This window comes from Betta splendens, chromosome 11 (genome assembly GCF_900634795.4).
Source record: "Betta splendens chromosome 11, fBetSpl5.4, whole genome shotgun sequence".
NCBI lineage: Eukaryota > Metazoa > Chordata > Actinopteri > Anabantiformes > Osphronemidae > Betta > Betta splendens.
This window is the reverse complement of record NC_040891.2, coordinates 15,633,625-15,651,429: the sequence shown is the minus strand read 5'-3', so window position 1 is coordinate 15,651,429 and position 17,805 is coordinate 15,633,625. Positions and strand designations below refer to the sequence as shown.

Genomic DNA, 17,805 nt, shown 5'->3' with positions numbered 1-17,805 from the left:
GTAGCAGCAGCTCTGGGAGGTGAAAGCCTTCGTTCCAGCCACGACACAGGAAGTGAGACACGGGAAGTGAGACACGGGAAGTGAGACACAAGAAGTGAGACACAGGAAGTCAGACACAGGAAGTGAGACACAGGAAGTGAGACACAGGAAGTCAGACACAGGAAGTCAGACCCTGTCATCAAGCACCTGAGCACAAGCCTCTGTGTCTCCGCCTCCTTCAGTCGATGTTCCCTTTGTTTGAGCCGGTTCTGCAGGCGCCTTCACTGACCCACGGCGTGCTTCCTGTGCTGTGCTCTGTCTCGGGGCAGGTGGGCAGCAGACGGAGGTTCTGGTGTCCAGGCAGGAGGCCAAGCTGCTCATCAAGGACTACAACCCGTCCAAAGAGTACAGCTTCAGGATCATAGCCGTCAGCGGCGGCCGGGAGAGCAAGCCTCTTCAGGCCAAACACGAAGGTGAGGCGCCGGGACCGACCGGGTCCAATCAGCGACGCCGCAGCAGGGGTCGTCCAGCAGCTGTGATTGGCTGGCTGCCTGCTGTGACATCACTGATTGGGGAGTGGCCATGAGACAGCCCACAAAGACGCCGCTGAGCTGTTTGTTTAAAAAGAGCAACCGACAGGTTTGGCTCCAGCTAGTGATTAGCTCAAAACCATCGTCTAGAGATTCAGAACCTCAACGGCCTCCTTGGTTCTTTACCTTTGTCTGAAGCTTTTTGTGTTTGGTCTCTTGTTTGAACTTGATGTTTTCCTCTTTCAGCTCAGCCGTCAGGTGGTGAGAGGGTTGAGTCCCAGACGGGACCAGACCGAGTTGTCACTGTGGAGAACAACGAGATCTCAGAAGGTAAGACGCTGCCAGGAACCAGAAACGTCTGTGGTGGGTCCTCTGGTCTGGACCCGACCTGACTCCTGGTCCGTGTTCATGGAGGCTCCTTATCGCTGCAGCAGCGGCACCAGGAGCTAAAAGAACCTCTGAACTGAGACTTCATCCAAAGAAACAGGACCAATAGCTCATGAAAAGGCAGGTAAGTGGACGCGAGAAGACGAGGAGAGATTAGAGTCAAACCCATTTGCTGGAAAGAGAAGAAGAAGTTCAATCCAAGCTGGAGCGCGAGGGTTCAGCAGGTAACGAACGCCGGACCCAGGTTCGGACCGGCCGAAACATGGCCCTGACAATGAATGAACCCGGGAAGAGAAACCCGTGTTCCTTTGCAGCTTTCAAATCCTGGTGTGAATGAACAAACTCCTCCGTCTGCTTCACTCATTCATTTCTGTGGTAACTTCAGGGTTACTGCTCCTCTGCAGATTCAAACATTTCTCTGGGGCTCAACACATTTTAAAGGGTTGTTTGTGAGGGTTCATGACTTCACGACTTCAAACGCCTCCGATCCAAAATGCCGACGTCATTAAAGACGACTTGTCTAAAAAAGTTCTGTTTGTGGCTCCGGCTCCGGCTCCGGCTCCGGTCGGGTCCTTCTCACTGTGCGGTACTGGCCAGTCCTCCGTTTCATCAGTAACAACATGGTTGGGGATTGGTTGGATTGATTCATTGGTACCAGTTGATACGTCCCGATCAGTGGGTTCTGGTCGTTTGTTGGCTTCTCTGTTCTCTGGACGCGTGGTGCTCCTCGGGTCACGTTTGTGCCAAGTCGCCCGGTCCAGAGTGACACCTCGACGGGTCGGTCTGGGCCTGTGGCTCACTGGTTCCCACCGTGCGGTGGGGGGTGGGGGGCCTCACTCAGCTGATTCCTTGAGCTTCCTAATGGGCCGTTCCCTCAACAAAGGGTCCGACGCAGCGTGGAACCCGAAACGCTGCGTCGTCCATTGACTGAGCTCCTGTAAACTGGTCCCTGGAGTCCTGAACCAGGACCTGACCCAGGTGACAGACACCAGCACCTGCATGGACTCTGGACCTTCCTCTCCAGCTCTGATTACAGCTGCACAAAAGTAAATATGATGAGATCTGTGGGGTATTTGTTGTTCTTCAGCATCTTTCCTGCTCCTTCGCTCAGCCTCCCTCTCTCTACCCCCCCCATTGCTCATGGCTGACAGTCTGCTCCGTGCCCACACTTGCTGAATACCACAGCTCCGGCCTCACAGGCTGCTCTTTGCTGCTGATCAGAGCCTCAGCAGCTGCCTGTCAGTCTGCTGGTTTCACCTGGATCCTGACCGGGTCCAAGCAGCACCTTCACAGCTGTCCCAGGTGGACAGGCTCACATTATTACGTGTCCGACGCACGCTACAGCGGTTTATAACTCAAAATCAAAACAAATGAAACAAGGACTGCATCAGTTAATTTAATTTAACAAGTGAAGCTGCTTTAGTTTCTGTTCCAACCACCTGCTGAGACTCTCGCAGTCTGTTCTGCACATCCATCACCCAGCGGTGATGGACTAGAACTCATTTACTGTCACACTTTGCTGTCAGAGCACTGAGGGGGTCACACACTCTCCTGTCTGTCCACCTGTCTGTCCTCTTGTCCACCTGTCTGTCCTCTTGTCTGTCTGTCTGTCCTCTTGTCCATCTGTCTGTCTCTCCTTATGTCCACCTGTCTGTCCTCCTGTGTCCTGTCTGTCCTTCTGACCACCCGTCTGTCCTCTTGTCCACCTGTCTGTCTCTCCTTCTGTCCTGCTGTCTGTCCTCTTGTCCACCTGTCTGTCCTCTTTCCACCTGTCTGTCTGTCCTCTTGTCCACCTGTCTGTCTCTCCTTCTGTCCACCTGTCTGTCCTCTTGTCCTCCTGTCTGTCCACCTCTCTGTCCTGCTGTCTGGCCTCCTGTGTCCTGACTGTCCTTCTGTCCACCTGTCTGTCCTGTTTTGAATGTGGCTCCAGGGTCAAATGATGTCACTGTTTTATATTCCGTATGCATTAGCTCGTCAGCTCAGTCTAATAAGCAGCTGCTGCTGATGATGGGTTTCAGAGAACAGCTCCTCACCTGAACGTCCAAAAACATTCCCGATGTCATCCAGGCAGGCGACGGTCCGTGTATTTTTAGAGCACTCTCCCACTGACTCTCCTCCGAGCTGCCAACCTGTGTATGCTCACACACACACACACACACACACACACACACACACACACACACACACACACACACACACACACACTCAGGTACGAGGACGCATAAAGTGTGACTCCGGCTGGTTGCCATGGCGCCGTTTACTGTGACTCTGCTGGTGGTTGTGATGATCATTCTCAGAAGTGATGCTGAAGTTTGATGTGGACCTTTTTGGGCAGAATCTGAGCTTGTTGCTGAAGCGGCTTCTTCCTCCTCCTCGGTTTTTGGCAGCAGCTCGTCGAGCAGACGGGTCTCGACCTGCTTGTTTTATACATACATATATTAGATACTGTACATAAAACACACGGAGCCGTGTCCTCCGTAATGATACACTGTCTTCTCTGGTTGAATCCGCATGAAACCAGTGTTGCAGCTGAGTGAACACATTAAGGTTTACTTCACGTCTGCTGCTTCAGCGCTCCCACATTCCTGCAGCTTTGCAGGATGAAGTGAATTTCCTGACAGAGGTGGAGAAGTGGAGCTTCGCCTGAGGTCAAATACCGTACGCATGATTTGTACACTTCCATTAAAGCATAATATCACTTTTTATGTCTTCCTTCAGGCTCCGTCATGTTCGTTCACTGTGACAGAGCCGCTGCCTGTCAATCACAGAAACCAGCATTGAGATGCTCACGTGTTTGTGTGTCTGTGCTGCCCTCCACCTGATGCTGCTCTGCAGATTGGAAACCCCGGCCGACCGGGTCAGAACCTCCAGAGGCTGGGCTTTGGAGCAGGTGCTGGATACTGGCAGTTGTGTTGTTAAGCTATTTCAATAGTTTATGCAGCCGTAGTAAAAGCACAGCTCAGACCTTGTTTGTGTGTAAAGAGGACAGAATTGAGCATGAAAGTTGGCCACACCGTTTTTCTGGCGTCCCCACAACTATGTGGCCGACGAACGGTACTTTTCTAAGCCGTAATTACGCGGCTGCGCTTTGCTGAGTCGTCCTTTCTCCTCCTGTTTCGGGATCAGACGTCTTGTGCTGCTTGCTTCGACTTTGCTGGTTCCGGCTGCTGGACTCACCTTCACCAGACACCTGTCAGGACACACGCTGCAGCTCTGCTGGTTCTGGGTCTGTGTCCATCAGCACAATGCACTTGTACTGGTGGTAAATATGTCACCGTCTCTGTACGTGGAGCAGGAAATGCTAAATGTCGACAACTAGGGCAGTAAATATGTGGCGTTTCACACCTGAGACGTTTCTCCTCACACACCACAGTGAAGAAATGTGAAGCTTGTTGACCTTTGCAATGATTGATCTTTGTTTTTTGGCTTTCTGACCTTTGACGGTTCGTTTCTTTCTCAGTTGTGGAGCTCTGCTGCGTTTGTGAGGACGTGGAGCTATAATGCTGCTGCAAAAGCACACAGTACTTGGGTTTGTGGATGATTGGGCCAATGTGAATGATGAAAACCCAGCAGATGTCAAGCTTCACACACAGATGCAGCGTTAGGCAGGTGACGATGTCTGTCTTCCTGTCTGTCTCTTCCTCTTCCTGTCTGCCTGTCTTACTTTCTCTTTCCTGTGGTTCCTTCCTCTTCCTTTCTGTCCCTCATGCTTCCTGTCTACCTGTCTCACTTTCTCTTTCCTGTGGTTCCTTCCTATTCCTGTCTGTCTCTCATGCTTCCTGTCTACCTGTCTCACTTTCTCTTTCCTGTGGTTCCTTCCTCTTCCTGTCTGTCTCTTACGCTTCCTGTCTGCCTGTCTTGCTCCCTCTTTCCTGTGTTTCCTTCCTCTTCTTGTCTGTCTCTCCTGCTTCCTGTCTATCTGTCTCACTTTCTCTTTCCTGTGGTTCCTTCCTCTTTCTTGTCTGACCCTCATGCTTCCTGTCTACCTGTCTCACTTTCTCTTTCCTGTGGTTCCTTCCTCTTCGTGTCTGTCTCTCATGCTTCCTGTTTGCCTGTCTCACTTTCTCTTTCCCATGGTTCCTTCCTCTTCCTGTCTGTCTCTCCCGCTTCCTGTCTACCTGTCTTACTTTCTCTTTCCTGTGTTTCCTTCCTCTTCCTATCTGTCTTTTCTGCTTCCTGTCTACCTGTCTTACTTTCTCTTTCCTGTGGTTCCTTCCTCTTCCTTTCTGTCCCTTGTGCTTCCTGTCTACCTGTCTCACTTTCTCTTTCCTGTGGTTCCTTCCTATTCCTGTCTGTCTCTCATGCTTCCTGTCTACCTGTCTCATTTTCTCTTTCCCGTGGTTCCTTCCTCTTCCTGTCTGTCTCTTACGCTTCCTGTCTGCCTGTCTTGCTCCCTCTTTCTTGTGGTTCCTTCCTCTTCCTGTCTGTCCCTGCTTCCTGTCTACCTGTCTCACTTTCTCTTTCCCGTGGTTCCTTCTTCACACACCCTTGTGTGAATCATGGCCCAGAGGTGACAACGTACCTGTGAACACATTGTCATTGTAGACGCGCGTGTTGTTGCTTTTGTCACCTGCAGCTCAACACATCATTATCAGGCTCCAAAATTATCTCACATGGTTCGAATTTTGAACTGTCACAAAGCCGCGTCAGCATATATTTAGAGCAAATGATTGAGTGTAATATTCACCAGCCCTAGAGGTTGTTGTCAGTCTTTGTGGTGACAGTAGCAGCGTTAGCAGCGATTCACTGCATCCACAGGAGGAAACCGCTGAAGTTGAAGCGTCATAGAGAATGGACTGTGCTCAGGCGAAACCCAGGCTCTGTTCAGCTGCACCCAACAGAGCTGACACCTCACAGCTTTGTGTTTGTCTGCACTGATGGAAAATGAGAAAATGTTTGTTGTTCTGGAACAAAGTGGGGGAGTGTGACTCACAGTCACAAAATGATCCAGGCTGATTTACAGGCTGAGACGAGGACAGAACAGCTGAGCTCAGAGTAAATCCAGGATCGTCTAGTTTGGCTGGTGAAGCCGAGTTCAGACCTCAGAGCTTGGTGCTCTCACGCTGCGTGGCTTTGCAGATCCTGTGATGCTTCAGGCTGAAGCTGCTCTGTTTTTCTTGAGACATGACTGTTATAAAGATATTTGCTGAGGGTTCAGAGAACTGGACCAAACGCTCGGTTCTTGGTTCTGAGCTTCTCTCTCAGAACTGAGAACTGAGCTGTGTTTCATGGACATTTATTAAGATGATGGTGCATTAGGTTTGTTGCTGCTTGTAGATGCAGCTGTCTTTATCAATAATCAAAGCAGATTAATTTCTCCTCCATGCAGATGTCTATACTTGTGAGCCTTTAAGGTGAAGCAGCTTCAGATTCGTAGCATTGCAGCACATTGTTTTCTGCACACTGTGCTACAGAGTTGATTTATTAGCTATTTGTAACCTTTCCTCTTCAGCTGTGTGTTATATTAGGAGACTGAGATCTATTCTGCTTCATTGGTGCAGTTTGGATCTTGGTTATTTGCTGTTATTGAACGTGTTGGTGCCGCCGCCACGTCTCCACTTCACCCATCCGGCACCAGAATCTGTTTCATCATCGCGTTTGTTGGTCTTTGTTCAGTCGTGCACTGCAGCGTTAATGATGCTCATGAGAGGTCGAAGCCAGCACCTCGGGTTACACATGTCATGTTACCGCAGTGGCCACAGACACGGGATTAGAAGTGTCACCCGCTGAATCTGCAGCTGCATCTTAACCAGGTTCCTGCGCTTTCATGAGGTGAAGCTGCGATTAGCTGGAGATTTGGCTCGTCATGCTTCTTGTTATGTCACAGGATTCACCATGTGGGTTTAAAGCAACTCTGATGGAGAGTAAAGTATGAGGAAAAACTCCTTTCCCGCTGCCTCGGCCGCCTCGTTGACTCTCCTGTGCTTGTTTTGGGGAAACCGTGATGTTTGGTGCAGCCTTTAACATGGACACGTGAAGTCTTGGAGGCTTTGTTTGCCCTATGACCCTGGCAGACTTGGAGCTTGACATGAGACGCAGCCTTTATCCACCTGCTCGTAGGTATGAATATGCAGGAGGACGTCAAGGAGCAGAACGGGCTCATTATAAAACGGAGGCCACGTCCTCTGGTTGGTGGTCGTGACCCTCGCTGTCTCAGGAGTCGCCTCAGATTTCCATTTTGACTTTTCGACCTGCAGGGAAGCATTTTGCCTGAGAGCCGTCTCCACTAATAGATGTCACCTCAGCTTCTCGCAGCTTTAAGGTTTGTTGTGGGCAGATAAGACCAACCTGTGTCCAGCAGCCTGAGGGGCCTCAGTGCTCTGGCCTCTGTCGGCTTCGCTCACTGATCCACAGGTTTACATCAGGACATCTCACGTTAATCACAGAAGCACTAAACAGCTCAGTACGAGACAGAGCTGGTTCCCTGTGACGTTCAGACTCTGGTGTTTCGGTCAAATCGTTCCATGCAACAGACAAGACCTGCAGAAGAGGTCCAACTTTAAAGTCTGAGATACAACAAACAGTGAATCAGTAGAAGCTCGCTCACCTGATCCTCTACTATGATTATGTGACAGCTGCTCCCTGTCTCACATCTGTCCAGGTGTTCGTTTTTTCCCAGACGTGCTATTAAATAGAAGCTCGTCCTCTGCTCTAATTCAGTGCTTGGTCCTTCGGTTTCACTGACTTTCATTTCTATCCCAACCAGTTTAGTTCTGCAGGGTTTGTGTTGCTCGGGTTCAAATGATCCTGCATCAGAATAAATTTTCTTTCATCTTTTAGGTTTTTGGACTTGAGTCCCTTGAGAACGGTTGTGGTAGGATGTGATCCTTCGTCTCATGATCATAACTTCAAAACTTGTGGCTCAAATTCACTAATTAAGAAGCTTCTTAACAAGCGAGAGCTGCTACTGAAGCTTTTAATAGAGAGTTGTCTTTTTGAACAGGATCATACCTCTTCCACCTGCGTGTAGAGCAGCTCTCTGATATCACAACCAGTAATCAAGGCCAACGGCACCGAGTCTCCTTCGGTCGACCAAGGAGGCTCGAATTCCACAACTGTAGAGACTTGTAAGCAGTGATACACTTGGTTCCTGTCAGCGATGAATGAAACGCCTGCCACCCTCCACACACTCCTCCCCCGAGTGGTCCAACATGCTGCGACCTGACAGAGGCATGCTCTCATCCATCTGGAAGATAAACAGTGAGAGTGCCAGCAACAGCAGAGACTGAACACACACCAGGGGCCGGTGGCTCAGCCACAGCCAGAACCATGCAGAACCATGGTACTGCTCAAAGAGCCCGTTCTGGTCAGAGCCTCCATCACGTTGAGACACAGCTGGTTAGGACTCTTCATACGTCTTGGTTGGGTTCTGTCTGGATCATGGTCCAAATGATAAATGATGAAGTCGCCTCCTTGCAGCTTGACCAGAGCTTTCACATATACTATGCTAACACATGTTAGCGCATTGCGTTTGCACGTTGAACCACGTCCAGATCCGTCCACTCTAACCGTGTTTATTGGTGGGGGTGGAGGTAGAACCAGATGGCTCCGCAAGGATCCTGCTGGTCAATAATCTGATCAGCCTTGGGCTCTGTGTAACCGAGCTACTGGTGCCTCATTAGAACCTGTCCCAGTAAAGAGCAGAGCTGTTTCCTCCGGGGTTGATCTGAATCAGAGCGACGACTCGCTGTGTAATAGTAGAGACAGAAGCTGCACATCAAGCCTCCGCTGGTTGTAGGTTGATGTCTACACGTACATGTCCATAACATGCTGGGTTCCCTCTGCAGCTGAAGATGGGTTCATGTGTAAGACTCCAGCCATCGCAGACATCGTGATCCTGGTGGATGGCTCCTGGAGTATCGGCCGCATCAACTTCCGGCTGGTCAGGACGTTTCTGGAGAACCTGGTCCGGGCCTTCAGCGTGGAGTTTGATAAGACCAGAGTCGGTGAGCAGGTCGGCGCCGCTCATCCCAGCGTGTCGTGGCCCAGAGGCGTTAACCCAAATGTGTTTGTGTGAGCAGGCTTGGCTCAATACAGCGGAGACCCCAGAATCGAGTGGCACCTCAACGCTCACACCACGAAACAGGCTGTGATCGATGCTGTGAAGAACCTGCCTTATAAAGGAGGCAACACGCTGACAGGTGACCGACCCGAGCCTCCCTCGTCAACGCTCAAAGGCTGGACCAGAACCAGTCGTCCTCCTCCAGGCTCATAGCAACCTTGCGTTTAAGTGTTTAATGAGCTCACATCACAGAACCAAGCAGGAAAGTGGGGCTGGTCCCGACAGAGCCGCTTCTTCTTCTTATTATTATGCTCTTGTGTTCAGGTCTGGCTCTGACCTTCATCATGGAGAACAGCTTTAAGGCAGAGTCTGGATCCAGATCAGGCGTTCCCAAGATTGGAATCCTCATCACTGATGGGAAGTCCCAGGATGACGTGATTCCCCCGGCTCAGAGGCTGAGGGAAGCTGGGATAGAGCTGTTTGCCATCGGTAAGAAGCAGCATGGACGCAGACGTGTTCAAATGTATCGACCTTCACGTGGTTGGTCTGACCTCTGTCACATCTGTAGGCGTAAAAAACGCTGACGAGAACGAGCTGAAGGCCATCGCCTCCGCGCCCGCTGAGACACACGTCTACAACGTGGCCGACTTCAGTGTGATGAGCGAGATCGTGGAGGGTCTCACCAAGACCGTGTGCGACCGTGTGGAGCAGCTCGACAAGCAGATCAAAGGTGAGGAGGCGATGACTGATGATGCAGCCTCTGCCAAATCCGCTGATGCTGATGCAGATGCAGCGACTGCCGTAGACGCAGCCGCTGACGCTGATGCAAATGCAGACGCAGCTGCTGATGCAGATGCAGATGCAGCCTCTAATGCAGATGCAGCCACTGACGCTGATGCAGATGCAGGCACTGATGCAGATGTAGCCTCAGACACAGCCGCTGATGCTGATGCTGATGCAGATGCAGCGACTGCTGTAGACGCAGCCACTGATGCAGATGCAGATGCAGCCTCTAATGCAGATGCAGCCACTGACGCTGATGCAGATGCAGGCACTGATGCAGATGTAGCCTCAGACACAGCCACTAACGCAGACGCTGGTGCAGACGCTGAAGCAACCTGTCTTGTCTTGCGCAGGAGAACCGGCCCCCCCGCCCACCTCGGTGGCTCCTCCTCGTGATCTGGTGACCTCCGACATCACGGCGCGCAGCTTCCGGGTCAAATGGACCCACGCGCCGGGTCAGGTGGAGAAGTACCGCGTGGTCTACTACCCTGCCAGCGGAGGGCAGCCGGATGAGAAGGTTCTTCAGTGCTTTGAATTATGTCTGTGTGGAGGGAGACTAACATCCCAAAATGTTTGCTTTTATTCAACACGTGTTTAAATCAAGGCCTCATCTCTTGTCTTAATCCTTCCAGGTTAAATTTAAGGGCAGTAGGTTCTAATCTGATCTACAAAGGGAGACATATTATTATTGGATAGTGTCTATACATTAACTTTCCATTTGAAAGTAAACTACCACTCAGAACATCAGATTGGAGTCTGGGAGCAGCAAGTGGATCTGAACCTGAGGCGTTCTGCTTATTTTTACGCTCACTGCTGTAATTTTCCAAGTTTATGTTTATGACCTTATTTTTGCTTTGATGCTTATTACAACTTGCAGCTGGAACGTCTCCGTTTTCCCACAAGAAAAAGACAAGGTTTCATCAAAGCTAATCTGATCTAGTTGCACTGAGTTTGAATCTCCTGGGTGAGAAGCCTGAAGCCTGTGTGACGCATTTAACCTAATATTCAGCGGCCCATGAAGCGAAGCCGCTCAGATGGTTGTGGCACGTTGTCAGGTCAGATGTACAGGAGGTGACTGGGCTGAAGGGCATGCGTCATTCCAGTGTGTGCTGTGTCTCCAGGTGGTCCAGGGGACGGAGAACAGTGTGGAGCTCAACTACCTCAACTCTCTGACTGAGTATCAAGTGGCTGTTTTCGCCATCTACCGCAGCTCAGCCAGTGAAGCCCTGAGAGGAAGCGCCACGACACGTACGTCCCGTGGGAGCTCCCCAGCCGGTGCAGGGAGTCAGTCGAGGGCCCTGAGCCTGTTTTATGGGAACACGGATCTGCCAGCAGATACGTGTCGTGCTACAACCAGCAGCTGAATACACGTGTGCATTATGAGGCTGGATGCTGCTCCGACACAGGAGGCTCCGGCCTCGTGATGATGGACGATGTATCGCTGGACTGAACATGGCACAGGAATATTGAGACTGAATATTTAGATTTGGCGGTGGATGGATGTAAACAGAGAAAAAACATGATCTAAGTTTAAATTTAAAAGTCAGATCTAACAAACTGCAGAGGATCTATTTGCTGTTCTTCCTGCTAGATTTAATAAAACGTTATTATTATCTAGACCTTTGGCTGACATTTAGCTGCTTTGTGTCGTCAGGTGAATACATCCTGCTGATGAAGTCACGTGCTGTGGGATTCGTTGTCTTTTGATGGAAGCCTTTGTGTTGTGCTCCACAGTGGCTCTGCCCATGGTCAACGACCTGGAGCTGTTCGATATCACTCACAGCACCATGAGGGTCCGCTGGAAGACGGCCGCCGGGGCTTCTGGGTACATGATCCTTTACGCGCCCCTGACGGAGGGAGACCCCGCAGATGAGAAGGAGGTGAGGAGGCACCGCTTCACAGCAGCACCAGGGAGGGAGCCACAGAGATGATGGCGCCCGGTAGAGCTCACAGCTGGACTCAGAGGAACCGGCTCTGACGGGTTTCTGTCTCAGCTCAGTGTCGGCACAATTAAAGCGCCTGCAGATGTCGGTGTAATTGAGTAGCTTCAAAGTAAAGGTGCGCTTTCATGCCATTCCCTCCATAAACATGAAAGGATGGAGGCGGGAGCCAGTTCGTACCTGCAGCAGGTGAAGAGGTCCAAATGAACCGGTACCGTCGCAGCGTCCTCGTGCTGTGTGGCTCACACACAGGAAGCACAGACGCTTCAGGTTCTGTTCTCAGCAGCTAAACTCACCTCTGATATCCGTCTGCTCGAAAGATAGCTTCATCCAGCTTTTCTTAGTTCTAGTGTTTGCGGTTTATTCAGATCTATTTCTGATTTATTCAAATCAGATTTGAAACCTTCCTGTTTGGAGGCTTGGTGGTAGAGCTGCTGCTTTATTTTAAATCCAGAGTCAGGTGGAGGGACTCGGGCAGTGTTGGCAGGCTGTTCTGACTCGTGTCTGAAATGTTGCATCATTTATGATCCACGGCTCTTATTCTGGCGGTACAGCTTATTTCTCTTCAGCTCCCAAATTAAAAGCTTTTATTTATAGGACGAGCAAATGGATAAGTCTGGTTTTACATGATGTGTGTCTCCGATGGTGACGTGAGGGGTTAGTGGGCAGAGTGAGTGTTCTGGCTTGGTGGAGCCTGATGGTGTCACCTGCTGTAGGTGGAGGAGCAGGACAGTCAGAGCCTTATGTAAGCAGGACACGGCTGAGGTGGATGCAGGCACCTAAAGGCGCGTGTGTGTGCGTGTGTGTGTGTGTGTGTGTGTGTGTGTGTGTGTGTGTGTGTGTGTGTGTGTGTGTGTGTGTGTGTGTGTGTGTGTGTGTGTGTGTGCGTGCACGCCTGTGTGCGTGCGTGTGTGTGCGTGTGTGTGTGCGTGCGTGCACGCCTGTGTGCGTGCGCGTGTGTGTGTGCGTGCCTGTGTGCGTGCGCGTGTGTGTGTGCGTGCCTGTGTGCGTGCGTGTGTGTGTGTGTGTGTGTGTGTGCGTGCGTGCACGCCTGTGTGCGTGTGTGTGTGTGTGTGTGTGTGTGTGTGTGTGTGTGTGTGTGTGTGCGTGCGTGCGTGCACGCCTGTGTGCGTGCGTGTGTGTGCGTGTGCGTGTGTGTGTGTGCGTGTGCGCCCCCTTCCAGGTGAAGGTCTCTGACTCGGTGAAGGAGGTGGAGCTGGAGGGACTGACCCCGGCCACCGAGTACACGGTGACCGTTTACGCCATGTATGGGGAGGAGGCCAGCGACCCCATGACCAGCCAGCAGACCACACGTGAGTCCAACAGCCAGCAGCTGCAGCCGGCGTCACCTGGAGCCGGTCACGGCATCACGTCACCAGAAACATCCATGGCTCAGAAAGAAACGATGTCACAAGTCAGCAGCAACCAGCAGTGTGTTTGTTTGAGTCTCTGTCCAGTAGATCTGCAGATCGTCACTGAGCTCCACTAACTGCTGATCAGTGACCTCCACGTGCAGCACTTGATGGGTTGTGCTTAATCTGCCTCCACAGAGGAAGCAGCATCAATGAATCAGCTGTTGCAGACTTGACGTCTCGGTCCTCTTCTGATGGAACCGTCCTCATTTCATGTCATTTTCTCTTACAAATATTTTGTAAGCATTGTTACAGCTGTTAATTCTTTCTAGGTCATTGGTTTTCTTTCCTTTCGCATGAATCATCTCTCTTCTTGTCGGATCCTTGTTGCGACTGGACGACGGAAATGGACTAATGTGCTTTTCACTGAGAGGCTTTGATTCGTGTCCTTCATCTCTCAGCCTTCACCAGCTCCTCGTCCCACATTATCCAGTTGTTCTTTTATATTTAAAACAAAATGAGCTTTAATGACGGCTGCGGTGAGTGACGCCGTCACAGCTGCAAAGAAAAAGACCTTTGGAGCCATTTCAGCGAAAGATAAAGACTCTTTGTGAAATCAGCCTCCGTCTTTGCTCTGATGACTCCAGTAGTTTTAGGGGTTTCAGGCAGATAATAAGAGCTTTCTAAAGTATATGCAGCAGAAATGAGATGGATTATTTGCCGTCATGTTCTTGTTAGGCATCTTTCTTGGTCTGATCACGTCCTTTTGCAGCAGCCTGTGTTTGTCTCGTCACTTCATGAAATGTGCCAATTTACAGATGAAACGTTTTCTTGAGGCTAATTTTGTTCACTTTTCAGAAAAAAGAGTTGTAGCACAAAGACCCGTCTGTAACCTCCGACCCAGTACCAGTAGGTTTGATTAGCTTGACTGAGCCACATCAGAGTCCGGAGGTTTTTGGAGCAGGGGATGCTTCAGCGAACTCTCCAAACTTCTTTAATCCGTCCTCCTTATCCGCTCGCTGACCCGACGGCTGAGTGGGAGCTTCCCGTCCTCTCTCCCACGGACGCCGCTGCTTTGTCTTTATCCTGACCCCAGTATAATTGAGGTGAAGCTCCAACGGGAACAATCAGGATTTATATATGATTTAAGAAAACAGATCAGTCATTCTAAGCAGAGCCGTTTCAGAGGGTAAATCTGAAGCATCGGTGGAGGGGTTAAGAGTTGCCTGGACCTGCGCTGTTCAGGTAAAATGAAGGGAGAGAGGGAGGTTGAGCTTGAGCCTTGGGAGGAATGACATGAGCTTCTGTCCACCTTATTATAAAACAGTCCAGAAACGGAGTGTGTGTGAAATCACCCTGATAACAGCAGCTCCGTGGTTCTGTCTGGCTCCTCAGTGCCTCTGGCTCCGGCCCAGAACCTGCGGTTCTCAGACGTCAGTCACAGCTCCGCCCGCCTCGCCTGGGACTCCGCCTCCAGAAAGGTCCTCAGCTACCGCGTCATGTACGTGAAGACCAACGGCGTCCAGACCAACGAGGTGAGGCGTTCAGGTCCAGTCAGCTCCAGCTCGCTGGCACAGGCAACACAAACGTAACCTGACACGGCTCCCTGCTGGGTCCACAGGTGGACGTCGGCCGCGTGAACACCTGGTTCCTGAAGAACCTGACCTCGCTGACCGAGTACACGGTCGGGGTGTTCGCCATCTACGACGAGGGACAAGCTGAGCCCACGACGGACAGCTTCACCACCAGTAGGACGCTACTGGGACGTTAGGGCTGCTGGTTGTTAGTGGAGCCGCTCGTCAGCTCTTGTCTGTGCTTCCAGAGATGGTGCCCGACCCGCTGGACCTGAAGAGCAGCGACGTGTCCCCGGACAGCTTCAGGGTGTCGTGGGAGCACCCGGCGCCTGACGTGGTGCTGTACCGACTCACCTGGACGCCCACCGACGGAGGCGACAGCGAGGAGGTGCGTGCTGCTTCTACACTTGATGATCATTGGATAAACAGACAGATGTTGTGTGTGCGTGCAGCTGTTGATCAGCTGGACCAGTTCTGGCCTGTTCTGTGAGACTCAGACGCATTCCCAGACAGGTTTCTCCTGCGTCCGGCTGCTCCAGAGGCTGGATCTGCTTTTAATATTGCAATTTGTGGTAGATGAACTTGTGTTTAGGGTCGTTGTCCTGCACATCAGCGACGCCTGCAAAGCCCCCTGACCTTTTCATGCAGGATAACGTGGGATGAGTCATGTGTTCAGTAAAGCCGGTAATTCTCATTTATTGCTCAGTGGATCTGTTGGTGCTGACGACCTCTCTGGGTCCGTTTCAGGCGCTGGTGAATGGAAACGTTAACACCTACCTGATAAAAGGCCTCAGCCCGCTCTCGGAGTACGAAGTCCTGCTGGCCGCCGTTTATGGGAACGAGGTGGAGAGCGACGAGGTGGTGCTGGTAGAGACCACAGGTAAAACATCAGGGCCCGGTTCTGGTCATGTGGGACGTGACTTGTGAATAATAAAAGGTTTCTTTACTCTCTTAGTGGAGAGAACAACCTCGGTTGCGACCACAACCACCACCACAGCAGGTAAACGTCTCCTCCTCCTCCTCGTCTGGAGTCTTGACCATCTTCCATCTGTGTTTCATGGTGGTTCTTCCTTCCCTGATCCCTTCTCTGTGGTGGTTATGGAGAAAAAGCATCTGAACCAGTTACTGTTGACATTCACAGCGTCCTGTCTGGACTGAACTCAGACTCCTTCTGCCAGTCTGGTTCCATCGCCGAGCAGCTTCAGCTGCAGACATTTGTAGAGACAAATTTATCTATAGTTTCTGAAGGAAATCTAAATATTTCTATCTCACTTTTCGTTGTTGAAAAGTCAGAGCCATGAATTAGTAAATGCCCGAGGAGGACGTCCCTGATGGGCTCAGCTCTCACCGCTCGGTGACGTCTTCCTCTCTCTCAGCTCCTCGCTTTGGTGTGAGGAACATGAGGATCGATGAGGAAACCACCTTCAGCATGCGCGTGTCCTGGCAGCCGGTGGACTCCAGGAACGTCCGGCACTACCGGCTGAGCTACATCAGTGCCAGGGGCGACAGGGCGGAGGAGACGGTAAGACTCCACCCACAGCATCCGCCCATCATGCTCCCACAGCTACAGCTTCCTATTAGAACCAACTCGTACAGCAAGTGGTCCAAAGTGTCTGCTGGTCTCTGCCTGCATCCATCCCAGTCTGGACGCGACAGAACCAGTGGGGCTCAGGGTGGGTTCAGGTTGTCGACTCATGGAGCTTCTTCTGGAACAGGAGGAGGAAGATGCCACTGGAACAAAACCCAAACTCTGCAGACAGAGTATGGATGCGGACGATGAGATGCGCGGTAGAGAGTAGGATGATGATGATGTAAATAGTGGCAGATTCTCCAAGTGTTTGTTCCAGCAGAGAACGGAGACGAGCGGATGGCAGGTCTTCACTCTAATGAGCCACAGTGAGACGCCGACAGGGAGACGGAGGCGGCGAGAAGCACGAACTCGCTGCCGAGCACATGTTGATGGATGCACGTTAGCACGTTAGAGACAGGAAGTAAAATCTGCCTCAGTTCTCCAAACGTTCTGTACATTTACTGTTTATTTATAATTCCTCTCTGTTTAAGATCACTTTATTTTTGACAAGGACTCGAGAACAAACCTGAGGAACAATACGGCGGCGCCGCAGCCAGCGTTCTGCCCACAGTGGAGCCGTCACTGAACCATCCTCAGTGATCTGAGTGAGGAGCTGATCGGTTTTTCAGCCATTAGCGCCTTTTTACAGCAGGCCGTCTAACGAGGCGTTGCTGTTACAGCAGCGGCTCTGAGTTTGAGGCAGCCGTTAGTCAGACCAGCCTGTATGAGCAGCGACAGGCCCACACGCTTCCTCAGGTTTCTTTCTGCATCGGATCTGATGGGATCAGATGCAAACGTGGTGAATGATGAAAACCCAGCAGATGTCAAGCTTCAACACCAAAGATGCAGCGTTAGGGCAGGTGACGATGTCTGTCTCCTGTCTGTCTCTCCTCTTCCTGTCTTGCCTGTCTTACTTCTCTTCTCCTGTGGTTCCTTCCTCTCTTTCTGTCCCTCAGCTTCCTGTCTACCTGTTCTCCTTTCTCTTTCCTGTGGTTCCTTCCTATTCCTGTCGTCTCTCATGCTTCCTGTCTACCTGTCTCACTTTCCTCTTTCCTGTGGTTCCTTCCTCTTCCTGTCGTGTCTCTTACGCTTCCTGTCTGCCTTCTTGCTCCCCTTTCCTGTGTTTCCTCCTCTTCTTGTCTGTCTCTCCTGCTTCCTGTCTATCTGTCTCACTTTCTCTTTCCTGTGGTTCCTCTCCTCTTTCTTGTCTGACCCTCATGCTTCCTGTCTACCTGTCTCACTTTCTCTTTCCTGTGGTTCCTTCCTCTTCGTGTCTGTCTCTCATGCTTCCTGTTTGCCTGTCTCCTTTCTCTTTCCCAGTTCCTTCCTCTTCCTTCCTGTCTCTCCCGCTTCTGTCTCCTGTCTTACTTTCTCTTTCCTGTGTTTCCTTTCCTTTCCTATCTGTCTTTTCTGCTTCCTGTCTACTACCTGTCTACTTCTCTTTTCCTGTGGTTCCTTCCTCTTTCCTTTCTGCCCTTGTGCTTCCTGTCTACCTGTCTCACTTTCTCTTTCTGTGGTTCCTTTCCATTCTGTCTTCTTCTCATGCTTCCTGTCTACCTGTCTCATTTCTCTTTCCCGTGGTCCTTCCTTTCCTTTCTGTCTCTTCTGTCTACTGCTTTGTATCCTGCTTCTTTCTCTCTGTCTTTGCTCCCTCCCTCTTTCTTGTGGTTCCTTCCTCTTCCTGTCTG

General features: G+C 51.1%; 1 protein-coding gene across 4 annotated transcripts in view; it reads left to right on the top strand.

Annotated features, from left to right (window-relative positions):
* Positions 1-16,517, top strand: part of LOC114866093 (collagen alpha-1(XIV) chain-like) — a 21,911-nt gene extending 5,394 nt beyond the window's left edge. For 2 of the 4 annotated variants that reach the window (XM_029167751.3, XM_055513105.1), the window contains exons 4-19: positions 309-452; positions 756-839; positions 8,684-8,842; positions 8,918-9,037; positions 9,223-9,387; positions 9,467-9,628; positions 10,035-10,198; positions 10,803-10,929; positions 11,416-11,561; positions 12,805-12,934; positions 14,369-14,508; positions 14,595-14,721; positions 14,796-14,935; positions 15,295-15,427; positions 15,503-15,547; positions 15,924-16,517. In XM_029167751.3, coding sequence (XP_029023584.1) covers positions 309-452; positions 756-839; positions 8,684-8,842; positions 8,918-9,037; positions 9,223-9,387; positions 9,467-9,628; positions 10,035-10,198; positions 10,803-10,929; positions 11,416-11,561; positions 12,805-12,934; positions 14,369-14,508; positions 14,595-14,721; positions 14,796-14,935; positions 15,295-15,427; positions 15,503-15,547; positions 15,924-16,327 — 2,390 coding nt within the window. In that variant the 3' untranslated portion in view covers positions 16,328-16,517. The remainder of the gene's footprint in view (positions 1-308; positions 453-755; positions 840-8,683; positions 8,843-8,917; positions 9,038-9,222; positions 9,388-9,466; positions 9,629-10,034; positions 10,199-10,802; positions 10,930-11,415; positions 11,562-12,804; positions 12,935-14,368; positions 14,509-14,594; positions 14,722-14,795; positions 14,936-15,294; positions 15,428-15,502; positions 15,548-15,923) is intronic. The other 2 variants (XM_029167752.3, XM_055513106.1) reach the window with 1 other exon arrangement.
* Positions 16,518-17,805: the final 1,288 nt, after the last annotated feature.